The 16,071-nt window shown below is 35.9% G+C and overlaps 1 protein-coding gene across 2 annotated transcripts in view; it reads right to left on the minus strand.

The window, feature by feature from the left end:
* The window catches only part of GABBR2 (gamma-aminobutyric acid type B receptor subunit 2), a 473,412-nt gene that overhangs the window by 139,490 nt on the left and 317,851 nt on the right, over positions 1-16,071 (minus strand). For both annotated transcript variants that reach the window (XM_027679466.1, XM_027679477.1), the window contains exon 12: positions 13,438-13,545. In XM_027679466.1, coding sequence (XP_027535267.1) covers positions 13,438-13,545 — 108 coding nt within the window. The remainder of the gene's footprint in view (positions 1-13,437; positions 13,546-16,071) is intronic.

The following is a 16,071-nucleotide window of genomic DNA, read 5'->3' on the forward strand; positions in this document are numbered from 1 at the left end:
AAATTGCTTTAATGTGGACAAAGCCACATATTTTTTCCCAAATTTTGTTTCTCAGAAATAGTTGGCTTAATTAAACTGAAATATTCAAAAATATTGAGACTGAGAATCTTAATAAAGTTGTGATTATTTCAGTTCAATTTAATGAAATTGTTAGGATTTTGAGAATGCATTATGAAGTATTAGTGTCAGCTAATACAGGCAAGGTTACTATTTCTGCCTAGAAAAAACTGTGTTTGCACTGAATTCTTATCAAGCTTAAGGAAATTATGAAAAAAAAAATTAAATAATGTAAGAAGAAATTTAGAAAGTTTGGTTTTCATATTGTTTGGTGTGATACATTCTTTATTTTGAAAGATGTTTCTCCAACATTGTGCACTGCTTTTTGTTAATCTGCTGGTTTATTTTATAGATAACTTGAAGCAGACTAAGCTAGCAATCAGAATGAGTTAAAGGACCCAATACATTATTTTCATTTCCTGAGACAAGTTATTTAAATCCATGTAGCCACCATCATTATAAAGGACTGGAAAATTATGCTTTCCACATGTTTGTGGCACTAATGAAGCAGTACATCCATCTCATCAGAGACAGAACAGGCATGCCTAGAGAGGGTAGATGAAGGGGAAGGTTGCAACTTTCATGGTGGTACATCTTGCTGTTGGATGGCTTGGCAAGGAGAACTTTACAAGGAAAAGGTGCCTTGGTGGGATGTGCAGGGGGAGAAAGACTGTTGAAATATGTTTCCCTATTAAGCTAAAATGAAAGCAGATATTAAGCAAAGATTCTCAGACACAGCTTGGTCCCTTGTCTTCTTTGGGAAAACAGAACTATTGCCTAACTTTTTAGTTGTTTACCAAGAGACAATCAAAGCTGAAAAGGGTCAGGTTATCTGCTGTAAAAAAAAGTCCATGCATTTTTTAATCTCCCTTATAATGCCGCTAAACAGGTCTTGAGTGAAACATACCTAATGCTGCTCCTAGTATGAGTGGAGATATGGAAGAGAAAAACCATGGGGAGTCAAGTCCAAAGAGAATTTGGATTTAGATGAAATGTAGACACCTCAACTCGAATTTCTTTTCCTCCCTCTTATATAGCTAGGGAAATTATTGTATTGGTATACTTTTGTTGGTCTTTCTTTTTAACTGATGGGGTTTATTTCACCGAAGTTGGCTGTTGAACTATTACATGTCTAGCCTTTCTCAGTAGCCAGTGGGCAAGGACAGAAGCCTTTAAAGGACAATTCATTCCACCTATCTTGGGTACAATTTAGGATCAGAAAAATTACTGTTCTGAAACATGTCCCTCCCTTCTTCCCTCCCCACACCCTAAGAGGATGTGAAGACAATTAACTTCAGCTAAAAATACGCATTTGAGAAAATTAAAGCTATGTGAAAAGCATCTGCCAGAAATGTTTCCCTTTGCCCTCCTAAACCTAAAAAGTTCCTTGAAAAAAAAACCCAAAACATCTTATCTTTCTAATGAAAATAGTGAACATTTTAGATGCAGTTTACCAACATCTGAGAATATTAATTAAACTGGTACAATGTCAGAAGCAAAAGAATGAAAGGATATTATTAAAAGCAGTAATACTAATAATCCATTCATAGGATCAAAATAAATCACTTCATGATCACATTGCTAACCACTCCTCCTTGCTCTTGTATGTCTTTCTTTCATTCATACCTGACCTCGCACTACTGTCAGTATTTTAGTTCACATGTAAGTTTGATAACCTTTTTTTGGACAGGTAGTTATTAGAACAAGTAAAAGTAGAGATATAGCAAACAGTGGAGCTCTTCCTTGGATACCTCTTGGAGCTATTTTTCCTACATTACTCTGTTAATGGACCTTTTCTGGACAGAAGGGGAGAGTTATTTAACAGCAGCTGTCACTGGCAGTGGGTATTATTCATCCCTTACTTCTGCCAGATAGCCAGGAGGAAGACAAGCAAAAGAAAGCCCATGAGATAACCCAAGAAAGTGACCTACACTACTATAATGAACTCTGTAAAACACTGGGGTTGATGCTGTATGCAGGGTGAGCACGCTGAATGCAGCACGCCTGGGGCTGCCTCACACGCTCATCACAGTGCTGGTCTATCCCTGGCAAAACTATTGCTGGAATAAAGCTCTGAAACAGAACTCTCCACCAAAATGCTAGCTTTCAGAACAAGACACTGAACTTCAATTATTCTTCGCTTCTGCCAATGATTAGCAGCTTTTCCTAACATAAATTTGCTCTGAGAAATGCTGCTGGTATATCACTAGTAGCATTTCTAAAAGGCTTGTTACTCTCCCCCTTCCACCCGCAGGAAGCCCAGCTTTCCCTCTCCCCAGCCATCACTCCCACCCACCAGCACTCCTTAAGTTCAGTACATTCACTCCTTGGGAAACACCAGATGCACTGAAGGAGTCTTGACTCAGATATTGTGAATCCAACAAATTCTCTGACAAAAGAAAGTCACAAGCAACTGAGGCTCCTCACAATCAAATATATCATTCTTCTTTGAGAAGAAGGTTATTTTTTCCCTTTTCATTTTCCTTCTAGCATACAGTAAATCAGCTTTTGGAGAAATGAACTATAGTAGCTAATAAAATCCATTTTTGCAAGTGCTTCTGAATCCTTCCTCAGGCCAAGCTCTCACAAAGCAGCATCTGTGAGTCATATTTTCTACCATCTGTGATTGGATAGGTGAATCTGTCTCATCCTGGCAGATCTGCCCACTGTTATAAATGCCATTGCTACCAGTCTGGACTATATATCTGGATACGATGTCCTCAAAACAAATTCACTCCGTAGTGAAACTGGTAAACCATTCTTTCCTCGGCAACATTGTTGCATGAGCAAATAAAAATTATTCTGAAAACTTGTGACTATGAAAACATTAAAATCTTCACCTTCCATAGACCTTGCAGTCAAATCACAGGAGATATAAAATCTCTCTAAATCTCTCTGGGATAAAGTTTCTGCTCATGGAAACTTCAGAGGATTTTCTAGAACTACCACAGGCTATACTACGTGCCACAGTAACTTCAATTGTCCATTTGGTTATTATTTCACAGACCTTTTGTGGGGCTTTTTTTTCCTTTGCTTCCTAAAGCACATCCATTGTGCCCTGAAGGACACTATTGTCAATCAGTTTATGAGATCACCTGGTGTTATGATTTGAAGCTGGCTCCCTGCCAAGTCTCCAAACCTTACCACAAGGAGTCCCCCCCCACCCCAAACCAAGGGAGAAGAGGGGAAAAAAAACCCAAAAGAACCGAAAATGAGAGAGAGACAAAGCAGTATATATAAATATATTTACAGTTATGTACAGTTGGAATATATATACAATTTCACAGGGAAAGGGAAGAACAAAAACCAAAATTATATATATATATATATATATATATATAATCCCGATCAGTAGCCCAAGGTCTATCAACTAAAAGAATTAGCAGAGAATATCTTACTACTCTCCTTGGGACAATGGAGAGTCACGCTGGGGTGACTGCCGGCAGCCTCCGCCTCCCAAGGTCGACAAGGCCTTACCAGGCCTCACTCTCCAAGCCGACAGACTCAACACAGGGAGATCTGCACCTCCAAAGCCGCCGGAAGGAAAGAGAGCAAAGGTCTTTCCTCCCTTCTTCTTATATCCCAGTTTACGTAAAAATCGTAGGGAATACCGGGTAAATCTGGGCACTTCCTTGGTTACAAGCTGGTCACCAAGGAAGGCCTAGGCCAAACTACCACACCTGGCAATCTGGCAAACAACAGTAATTACACATTAGGCTTGTTTTTTATAGTTAGGGTTAGGAAAAACTTTTTGTTATTTCTTACCTTATTAGAAATCAACTCTGCAAATGTATATGACATAGACCTTAAAGCTGAACTTCATTCTACAGCAAGAAGAAAGAGTCTTGCATATGAAGACTAACCCTTTTCTCCAGGATGCAACATTAGTGATGTACGAGTTCCACCAATGGCTTTTTAACATGGACTGAAGAATTAATTTACCCTGTCTTTTTTGCAGCATTAGTTTCTTTGTTCCTGGTAACAGAGTCAGTTTCTTGTTACCAGGAACTTCACCTCCCTTTGTCAGAAGAAAATATCTTTAAATTTAAAAGAAGATCTATTAGGTAAATCTTTGTAGTTTGGTTGGTTGGTTGGGTTTTTAATTGAATTCATAGAAGCATAGCAAGACTGGGAGTATTTTTGTATCTATTTATAAGTTTGGATATAAATATATATATATATTTTCTTTTTCATTTAAAATGTAGGGGTTTTTCTGTTTAAGAAAGCGATTTTGGTTTCTCTCATGTAGATCAACCATTTCTAGTCTAGCTGACAGAGCTGTCCCTTGCCTTCTGGCACTAGCTGGATAAACACTTAATGGTATTAATTAACTTTTTTTCAGTTGTCTCTTCCCCAGACTCCGGGGATGGAATCTGTAGAGAAAAAACCTTTTTAAAAGATCCCTCTGTGAAGTTTCCTAGACCTTATTCAATTAAATGAATAGCACTGACAGCAATTATAAAAGCCCTCAGAAATCTGAAACCAAATATTCCTCTCCCTGGTACATAGAGAAATCATGCTGATAAGAGTCCTCCCTCTGAACTGGAGGGGAAAGAGAAAAAATAATAGAGTTTTGGGGGCAAAAAAATTATAAAGTCTTAAAGGCTGGAAAAGGGACCATAAAACCACTCCTGAATTTGCCTTCAGGATACTCTCTCCACTGCATAAGCTACTCAGGATTTCCTTTCTCTCAGTATGATTAATAGACACCTTTGGGTTGGTCACCTACATTAAGTGGGTTGACAGAAGTGGGATGGTGCCATGAGGTTGGTGATGCAAAGTCAGTGGTAGGTGAGTGAACTTTGCCATATGTGGGCTGAGGGAGATATCTATCTTATAGTTATTAAAGCTATTAATATTTTAGAGAACTGTACTGTAATACATTCTTAATTTCTATTGTGTAACAGAATGAGAAAAAAGGACTATTGAAAACACATTATACATTGTTCCAAATAACTCCACAATGTTTTTTTCAACAGCTATTATGAGTATTTCCTATAATAGATTCTATGATTAGTATTGGGAAAACTTCACGCTGCAATTACACTAGCTTTAGTGAGTGAATGCTAACATTTTAGAAAGCATGCTTTGTAGAAACAAGGTTTTTTGACCAGTAAGTCACTAGGAGTAAAAAACTAAGTTTTACTCTCTTAGAGGTATTTTGGTTAATTTGATGAAAGATTTGTATATCTACTTATAAACAAACAAAAAAAAATTATATTTCTGTTTCCTGTGAGGATCTGCTATGATCCCTCTAGTCTAAGAACTTGATGACTTTTTCTGCTTTCCAGGATAGTGTGTAGTACTCTTGACAAAAATGGACAATTGGATATAATCAAAAAGCTTGGTTTTGAGAATTAAATAGCTACAGTCACTAGCCTGTTAAAGAACATATTTCTAAAGCATGTTCTCTTTGCTGACTCCTGTTTAGGATAATTGTATCCTTGGGCAGACACATCCTCTCAATAACAGTATTGCAAATGTGGATCTGTTGACTCTATGCCTTGTTGCCAGGAGAAGCTATCCCATCAGAGGACACATTTCCTCTTTTCCAACTCATATCAAAGAAAGCAGGAACATCCTAGTGGTAATGCTCCCTTGAGGATGTAGAAGATAGAAACTTTACAGACGTTAGAGAAGGAGAGGGATTCAGTGATGTGTTAAAAAAAGTTATAAAAATCCTCATTTTTGAAAGCCTGAACCTCAGTTATGACTACAATGCACTAGAGAATTGGAGAGGTGATTGTTTTACTAATAATGCTAATCCAACCATAATGAGCCCACAGTGATGCATTTCACAAAACTCTTTTGAAAGGACAAAAATAAAAAGCTTTTTAGTTTAAAAATGGCACTAAAGAAATCTAACTTGACAAAATCAGAACCAGCCATTGTTGCTGAACCGTGCTTTAGAGAACAGTCTTACAAACAATCCTGTTTGTACAGTGTTAACTTTTGCTCACTGCCATAAATAAAGCAAGATATTCTGCCTTGAGAGAGCTGCATATGCCATCAGCGCAGCAGGTCAAATTCACCTTTGAGAGAAATGCATTTGTTGAGCCCAACATCACATTGGTGATGAGGGTGAAGGAATTTCTGCGAGAGCTGTGAATTCTCATGTTTACTGTTAAAAGGAATCCCAATCTTCAGGAAAAAAATGAAAGTGTATAAAGGATTTGAATGTTCTAGAAGAAATGTTCTGATTTTGTTTGTGATAACATTAAAATACCTAGACTTTAATATTTTCCTTAATGAAAAATTCTGTGGGAAAGCATACTACATCATTACCAAATAGTTAGGAACATCAATGCACTTGATTACATTTACAATCCAATTTCAAGCTATTCAGGAAAAAATTGCCTCATACTTTATAGCAACATGTCTTTATTTCTCTGTCATCCATTAGTCTCATAATACATAGAAATTATGGTTGTAGTACCATTTATGAGCAGTTACATTTCATACACATTTTTCATTGTTTTTGTCACTACTGAGTTTGAGCCTTATCAAACTGTACCATGCAGAAATTTACATACATAAATTACTTCCAAAGTAGATTTTTCTCCTAGATGTACAGTTCATTAGCTCAGTTTCTCTCTGTGACAGGAGCTTGAGATTTAGCTCCCTGATCCATATTTATATGAATGTAAATTTTAGAGATATGATTCCTATTGTTCCTTGGTTGGCACTTTGGCTCATCAGCTCTTATGAAAACTAGGATGCTTATTTTACATCTAAATATGGAGTCTAGGATTACATTGAGTATTTTTGAAGCTTTGGACTTAAAATTTATAGTTGTAGCTATTTGGGGGAAAAAATAATTTGCTTTCCACTTATATCGCTTTAGGAAATACTGTATCTGTATATTAATAACCCATGAAGCCACTTGAATAATTTACACACTGCACTGTAAGTATCATAGATTACTTTTTTGAGTGGTAAATATTCATAATAAAAAAAAAATCCTAAACATAAGCAAATTTCAAGCTGCTGTCTTATTTCTTACTCTCAGGGACTGAACAATAACACTGAACACTGCTTTAGGTATCCATATGCTGGTTCATTTTCAGCAGATGGTCCCTAATAGATTGTTATACTGTTGGTATGGTTACCCAAAGTAAATTTCTAGATCCTGACACATCTTGTCTTTGGACTTATGATCTCTCATATATATTTAGTAGAATACATGTGTATTCCAGGGGAAATCCATCATATAACTTTTTTTCATACACAAAAAAAGCTCTAGCTAAATTGAACAAAAATGTTCTGGAAAAGTATTAATATTTACTGTCTGAAAACTGACCTGGTAAAATATAGCAGTAGTTACAGAAAGAACTATTGGATGATATGAACTATATTCATGCTAATACAAAACCACATCTACAAAGGATTAAAGTGAATAAATGAGACATGGCCTGTGAGGTTCTGACCTAAACCCTCTGTCATTATAATCTGGAGAACTTGGCTTCCTCTATTTTTAAATGATTAAGATAATGGGTAACTTTTTTTAAACCTCTAGCACTTTTGTGAGAAAAATTATAGATTGTAATAAATTCTAAATTGCACAGGTGGCTCAAAAAACTTATAGCAAATTTATATCTAGAGATTACACTCATTCTATAAACTTTCTCACAGAGGTTGTCAAATGAGAGGTGCAGATAGCAATAAACAGAGACAAGTTGTGAGGAGAAGGCAGCAACATAAAAGCTGATAATCGTGCACACTGCAACTGCTTTAATCTCTGTTTTCCCCCAGGGACACTCCAATTGCAGGAACTTGCAGCTTCCCTGCAGCTGGCACCATGCAGGTATAGGAGCTCACAGCCAGCTGCTGCCCACCTTGACCTGGGGGATCAGGACCAGGGGCTGCTCAGAGTAATCCATGTGCCCTGCTCCCCAGAAAGAGCCTGGATGGTCTTACTCCTTCCAGTTTTCCCATGTGCATGTTTACAAGACATTAAGTATACAAATTATGGAGGTAGAGTGGTCAGATTTGTGTTAAATATGGAGTGGGAAGGTAATGAGCTACAATTTTGAGAATTCCTGCTCTGTTTCACTCAGGTAATAAATTTCCTTCTCAGAAACAACGAAACAAAAGAATGATTTCTGAAAACTATGCTCAGAGAGATTCCTAAAGCATAACAAATAATTCTGTGAAGTAATAATTTTTCTTCATTTGGCACTTAGCTCTCTTATACATGAGACTATCTTTCTCAAAACTCCACGTTTGCTCCATGACAGTGGCATTATGTAGAAAACTAAGGCTGAACTGGGGAATGCACATGGGGAAGGAAATGGAAATTGTAGAGATCTGAGCAAGCTCTACAAGTAGTTTTTCAGTTATTGACATTTAGCCACAACATAGAACTTTTAATGTTTTCATGAGCCCATTCTTCATAAAGAAAACGAAAAGAAAGAATTCAATTATTAAGAGCTGCACGCATCAGCAAAAGGAGCCTTTACATCTTTGCACATCTCATCAGCTTGAGCTAAAAGAGTCACTAGTAGCTATCATGAGCTGTACAACTGCATAACGGGAAGACAAGGTACATATTTTGCCTGTAGGTTTTATAGGGACGTGGTAATAGAAAAAGAACAGTGAAATTCTAAAATCCTGTGTTCAGGTTTTATGTTCTGCCCACACTTCTTGTGCAACCATTTTTGCCAGTCCTAATTTCAACTTCTTTCTTGCCTCTTACTCCTTTCTAATTCCTACATTCCTTTCCCAGTCTATGTCCCTACTTTTCAGGCCTCCCATTTTGCCTCTAAATTTCAACTGTAATCTAATTTTAAATCAGACCTAGTCTCTCAACTAGTTTGCCACTTAAATACCAAACTCAGGTTCTACATTCCATCATACTCAGCTTTCTTAATCAGTTCTTACAGTCCTTCCTGTCTTTAGTGGCTTGCAAACTTAGTTTAACTCTAGGGGAATTTTAATCCAAATTCAGTCTCCCTCTTCAACATTTTCTCCCAGTGTACAGTTCCAAGCTTTTCCCTACCCTTTTCACATGGACAGGTTTCCCTTTTGAAGCTCCTAGCAGCAAACCCAATTTCTCATCTTCAGCCTCTTTCCTGCTCCCAACGTCTTGGCCCTACCATTCCCTTGCAGTGCCAGCCTCCCATCCTAATGTCAACAACATAGTCTGTACAATCTCCTACCCATCTTTGTAAGGCATGAAGACCATAGCTCTCTTCAGTAGTCTTTTAACAACCTAGGAGGCCAAATACATGAAAATAAGTTTGCCAGATGGCAGCCTGACAGGTGTAGCTAAGTTGGGTTAGATTGATAAGTCATTTTTCTCTGTTGTGGTTGGTTTCTTGCCCTGTGATAGTTCCAATACAGAGAAAAGCTTATGAATTATCATGAAGGAGTAGAATAATGTTGGCAAAATTATAGCACCACAAGGCTCAAGAAAAGATGCTGTTATACATCCCTTGTGTAACTATATTCTGCATTTGTCTTGTAACAACTTTTGTCAGCATAAAGACATATTCCACCAGAAGTCTACAGGGGTAGTAATAATTGAGTACAAGGATAATATTTTCAGTGAAAATTAAACATAAAAACCCCCACTCTGATGCCACAGTTAAAGAAATAAGTCCAAATAGACAAAGCCAGAATGTACTATGTTAACGGTAAGACAAGCTTATAACAACGTCAACCGAGATGTATTCCACTTTCAAATAGGAACTGCGACAAAGCAGTATTGTGACCCAGGTCATCTTCGTGTTTTATTGTAGCCATCTAAAAATGGCCAAATGCTTGTCTTTGTAGGAGCAGAATATATAAAACTTATGGAGGCTTTAAATACCACAACTTTGAATTTCTTACTATTCTGGTATTTATCAAAAGTGTATGGGCTTTATTTGGCATGCAGGAGTTGTGTAGGAGCAGTCATTATGCAGGACTGCTTTAACACCCCCAAAACCCCAAGACAGTGCAGTTCCCATCAAAACAGACAGCTTCTTATCCTTCTAAATTTTACCAGAAGGTCTGGCTTCTTCAAATGGTTCAGCTCGCTAAAGCTTCCCCAGGACATCACGTGCTCTCCTGCCACTGATATTCTCCTCTCTCTCCTCTCATCTGCTGCCAGCCCTCCCACTGCCAAGGAAAACATAAAAGCAGTTCCCACCTCTCACTGAGCAGAAGACATTCTGCTGCCCAAACCAACAAAAAGGAGACATATCAAAAAACCAGAATTGCACAGATATTTTTAATACTAATTCTATTCTACTTTCCATTATCTCTACTAATCTTTTCAAAACTAAAAAATAATGTATTTCCCCCTACTGAGTTTGTAATTTCCATTTGACAAAATCAATTCCCTTGCACCCCTCTGTTTCTGTTCCAGCTAAAATTAATGCATTTTTAATTTGCTTCCTTTGAGCCCTAGGAAGAACAAAGACGGTAACGAAGCTCTGGGAATTTTGCAAAATTTGTTCATTAGTAGTTTGATAGCAGAAGGAGTGTATTCTTAATTTTTTTGTTTATTATTTTCCAATAATAGAGGAGTGGATGTATAAATGGGTGAAAATAAAAGAGATTTTTGAAAGCTTTATAAACAAGAGTTAATGAGAATCTTCAACTAATTCACGACACTCTAAACCCTTTAGTTCCACTCTCCACTGCACTAAAATTGAGCCATAGTGTATTTTTATTATTTAAAAATCTGTATACTCTCTCACAATGAGACAGAAATCCACTCATCTCTTCACAAAGCCATGCTGTACACTAATGATAAGTGTCCAATAAATGCATGGAAGCAAGCTTGCCCTATATGATGAAGATAAATAGATTTATTCATCATATTGTTCTCTCCCTTACTTAATACTCGCTTTATTGAAATCAATTAACCAATATTTTCAAAAGCTGAACAGAGATTCTTCCACGTTGTGAAGAAATTTCACTGTTGGGAAAAATTTTCCATATGAAAATACTGAGGATGACAGGCAAAAGTGGTAGGACTAAATGTTATATGGATTTTCCTGTCATACTTACATACGAGTAGTAACTGAAGCGACCACAAATGGATAAGATCTGCAGTACTTAAATAATTTTGGAACTTTGTACTCCTCTGATTGTAACACCAGTCTGTTCTATCATGACACAGCTAATTCAAAAAACATTATTGTACTTTTTCATGCAACACTACTTTTGTTTATTTGTCAGTATAGATATTTGTGAAAATTTCTATTGTCTGGGCATCCAAAGATAGAAAATACTTTATCTGTAAATAATATCTGCAGAAAATGGAAATGGCATTTTTGTAAGACATAAGTAAAGAGTGCCACATTTTTCAATCAAGTCCTAAAACCAGTTTTATCTATCCTGGCAAATCAAAGACAGAAAATGTATGACTAGTAAACATTTATCCTGGATAGCTAATTTGTTCTACATTAAGAAAACTGTTGTCTTCTATGATTCATGCTTGTGTTTTGGAGTGGGATTTCCAAATAAAGCACTCTTTAAAGTTTACAGAACAAAATGCATTATTTACTTAATTCCAGAATATTGAATAGGGCGCCCTAATAGCCTTGAAATTCCAGTATCACTCAGAGCAAAGTAGCTCATTGGTCAGCATCCAGATATCTGAAAGTTTATCTCCCTTATACTGGTTGGTGTCTTTTTAACTGATCTTAAATAATTTTTAACATCCAGCTGTGCATAAACAATTGCACTTTGCAATTGTTGATGGGCCCGTTGAAGAACAGGGGCACTGTAGAATTGAAAAAAAAAATAAAGTAATTGCTTAGTGAGAGTTCATTGTAGTACCTGTTCATTCCTATTTGAAATGTACCTGTTGTGAAAATGATAAAATTCTGAGGATAATAAAGGTTATTGAGTAAATGCTTTTATGTGTTAGACTGAGAGTATCTTGTGTAAATTCACTGATTTACAAAGACTTGTACCAACATAGCTGAAAACATATTTGCAATATAAAATTTAATTTTTCTGGAAGGTAAAATACTGGCTCATCTTTCGTTAAAGAACTTTAATATAGAAAGTGTAAGATCCTTGACAAACATATATAGAAGACTCTGGTAGCATAAACTGATATATTACAGTGGGCTTTTTGCACAGGTGAAGAAAGGGTGGTTTCCAATTCCCTTCATCCAGAGTATCCTGTTTCTGGTATAGAAATTTTCTATAATTTTAGGTTTTTTAAACATATTTTGTATTTACTCTTCATTATTTTTTACAATGAATGATATTTGGGATTTAATTAACAAACATTTAAGCAAACCTGATGGACAGAATAGTAGGGGGAAGTACTAGGTGGTTGTGTTGTTAGGGTGCCAGAGTGCTAGATCCAGTTCCAGACGTAATTCCTTAATAATCTCAAACACAAATCCTTTTAGAAACTGAGTTAACTCTCCGTGTCTATCTAAAGTCCAAACCTTTTAAGGGAACAATGTATCCCATTGTAACAGACTCCCTACACATTGTAATTGTGGAAAAAATAACTCAGTACTGACAAAAAAAATTAATAATAGAGATCTCTGACCACACATAGAGGGAAATAAAAAGAGAAATCTGACGAGGTTTTGGAATATCGTTATACTTATTTTGGATGTGACTCTTTATCACTTATTAGAATAAGTATATTCAGATGCACATAGGAACTGCATTTGGCACTAGTCTATAATAATACTAATTTTGTTTCTCTGTTTCATGTGCATTTCTCTTAATGTTTTTTCTGTCAAAATGATTTCTATTCACAATTTTTCCAATTTTTATATAAAACCATTTGATTAAAAGTACTTCATGTGCGAAAAGAAGCTCCACGAGAAAAATATCAAATGAACAATACATACATGAAGTGTTGTACTACTCCTGAGCTGAGCCTAGTTGTTTACAGAAAATGTGCTGTACCAAAAATGACAGAGACAGTTGTAGTTCAATTCTGATCAGTCTTAGAGTAAACTTGTGGAATTTCAATCAAAATTAGAAATAGAAAGCTGTTTAAACAGCATTTTCTCTTGCCTTCTCCTACTAATTCATGAGAAATCTGGGTGTAACATCTGTATCTAAACAAAACTTAATAAGAAAACATTTCATAACAGCTGTGAATCTACCAGAAGGAGCCCTCTGGATGCTGAAACAACATACTAAGTGAGAGTGGGGATTCGAATTCACTTTGACGTTTTATAACCATCTCCACTGCCCACTTCTCATTATAAAGACTGAAGAGTGGATGCTTGACTCCAACTCTCAGAGACTAAGGAGGAGATCAGGAAAGCCCCAGTATTAAACCATTCAGGATCTTTGAATGAGACACATGAACAGAGTCAGCACAGCTGTGGCCATTCAGGAAAGGTAGCAAAACAATTAGAAAATTATATTTAAAAAGCAATAAGAAAAGAGTTTGTTTCTTCTCACCTTTTTCTTCATTTTTACATTTTTGAAAATTGCATGAACTCTCCATGTTTTTGCAAACATTGCTCCAAATGCAGTTGTGTATCCCACTGTAAGAATCCATGTTCGGACCTAAAATATATATACATAAATAAAGGCAAAGTCATTTAATTTTCAATACACAATGTGGACATCGCAATTTCAGCCAATTTGTTTCTCAAGGCCTCGAGAAAAAATATTCAAAGAACTTCACAAAAATTCTAACATTTCAGAATTTCTCATTGCTTACTTGCTTTTTTAACTCCTCCCTCAATCCTCTCTCCAACTGAAACAAATCTGGATGCTGAATTAACCCTCTTTTTCATATATAAAATCACAAATCTCTTACAATATTCTGCATTTTTGTTCATTTTTATTGTGTTCTGTGCAGATAGAGGAAAGAACTAATGGAGGAACTCGAGACAGACTATAAACAGTACTCAGTGAGCTAACATTAACAGTAACATTTTGATCAGAAATGAACAGAGAAATAGAGATGTTATTCAGACTAAATAAGATAAAATTGTACTATGTGAGGTATGCTCAGTGAAAACCCTGAGCATTCTGGAAAGATAAGAAAACAGGAACATAGTCTTGGTAGGCAGGCCCTGGGGACAAGACCTGAATCAATACCTGCAAATGGGGCCTAAGAAAAAGGAGATGGTGAGCTTGCACAGAGTGATGGAGCAATAGTACCCTGAGCTGGCCACAGCTATGACATAGACCTATCTAGACATTTTCCTCATAGTGAGCTTCACAGAGAAAACCAGAAAATTTAAAAACTAAAATAGAACTGATGTATTTAGTGTAAAAAGGGGAATAAGGTGTTTGGGTTTTTTTAATAGAAAAGCTTCAAATTGATCAAGAAGGAGAGAACACAAGTTACAAAAGCTTTTTTCTTGTACATAGGTCCTCGCTTTCAGACTTGCTTTGAACTAGGACAGTGACTTTCAGAGTTGTAGTAAGTTCTGCACAACCCTCTCTAATTCCTTGGAAGTTTCTCTTTTCATTACCTATAGGTTTGGTTGTTTGAAAGCTTTTCTGCCCTCAACGGGCCATCTTCCTCCCCAAAGATGGATCAGACACTACAGAGCATAGCATGTAGAAGACCGTGCAAGAGGCATAGCATGGAGTTGGAAGCCAATAGCTGAGAAATCGCAAGGAGGAGGAGCAATCTCATCCTCTTTTTAGAGACTACACATGGACCAGCTGTCAAAAAGAGAGAATGCACAACAGCGAAGAAAGAAGTGGGAAAAAAAAAAAAGTACTGTCCCTTGCAGATGAAAAAAATGGGGGAGAGACAATGACTAAAGAAAAGGAAGGGAAAGCTATTAAAAGGGAAAGCCAGAATTCTTTTGGCTGTATTGATCATGCATCCTTGGCCAGTGGTGTTTTGTGACATAAAACCAATCTGATTTAGAGAAACCAGCACATTCTGAGAATGTATTTGGAAAATAAGCTTTAGATGACCTAAAAGCAATGTTTTTCATTGGAAACCAGGCTAGTTTCACATCTAATGTCTGGAGAGTTTGGAATTTTTAATTTGTAACTTCAGGATATGCATATTGATGAGAAACCAGGTGTTCTACTAAGATGAAAAACTTGGCATCTAAGATAAATATGAGTAATAATCTAAATGCTTCATTTCTAAATATGTGCTATCTAGTTTTTGCTTTTCTAAACTTTTTCAGAATTTCCATTTTAGTATTTAAAATGCGTTTTTTTTTCTCCCAAAATTTTCTGTGGAAAAGAAATTCTGAGTTTTCATAAGTATTAGTAACTGGGCATCAAAGTAGGAAAGAAAAGATATGAAAAAAACCATATTACACATTAAAAAACATTGATAAAGTAATAAGTGACATAAAATTACTGTAGTTCCTTACAATAAATAAATACATAAATAAATAAATAAGACACATTTGATCCATAATGGTTGGGATTATGAATAGAAGACTGTTTAGATATATATTAACATCTTAGTGGCACCTAATGTTGTGGTTTATCTTTAGCATTGCTCATACTGACCCTGAATGTAGAGTTCACTGATTGCTGGTTAATCTTGTTAATAAAACTGATAAACCAACTGCGATTAGATTCAAACCCCACTTTGTGACATTCTTGAATGTGATATTGAAAAAGAAACCCTAACCAAAAAAAAAAAAAGAAAAAAAAAGTAATAGATATTTAGGTCAGCAAAGTATTATTTTTAACTTAAATACTTCTCAAGTCTTTGCTCGTTATCCACTATCATACATTATGCTTCAGTAAAACCACTGTTAGATCAACTCTGAGTGATTTAACAAATTCATTTCATATCAACATGTTCATCTTAGCCAGTTACATTTTTTTTGACTTCACATCAATAACCATACTTAGCATTCAATCTTTTTGCTGCTATTAATAAGTATTCAGCTCTTTTGTGTACAGTTTAGTGATATATTTGGCAAACCAATACATGGTATTTTCATGTCTCTAATAAGACTCTGTTTTGTTCTCACTGAGACAGTAATTGTCTCTTGGGAATAGTAATAAATTCAATTATGCTCATAATATGTTTCTAACCCAATATTCAGAAAAATGTTATTTCTAGAATATTTGATTCAAAAAGTTTTATATATT

The sequence above is a fragment of the Neopelma chrysocephalum genome, unplaced genomic scaffold (assembly GCF_003984885.1).
Source record: "Neopelma chrysocephalum unplaced genomic scaffold, ASM398488v2 Primary Assembly neopelma1_22b, whole genome shotgun sequence".
NCBI lineage: Eukaryota > Metazoa > Chordata > Aves > Passeriformes > Pipridae > Neopelma > Neopelma chrysocephalum.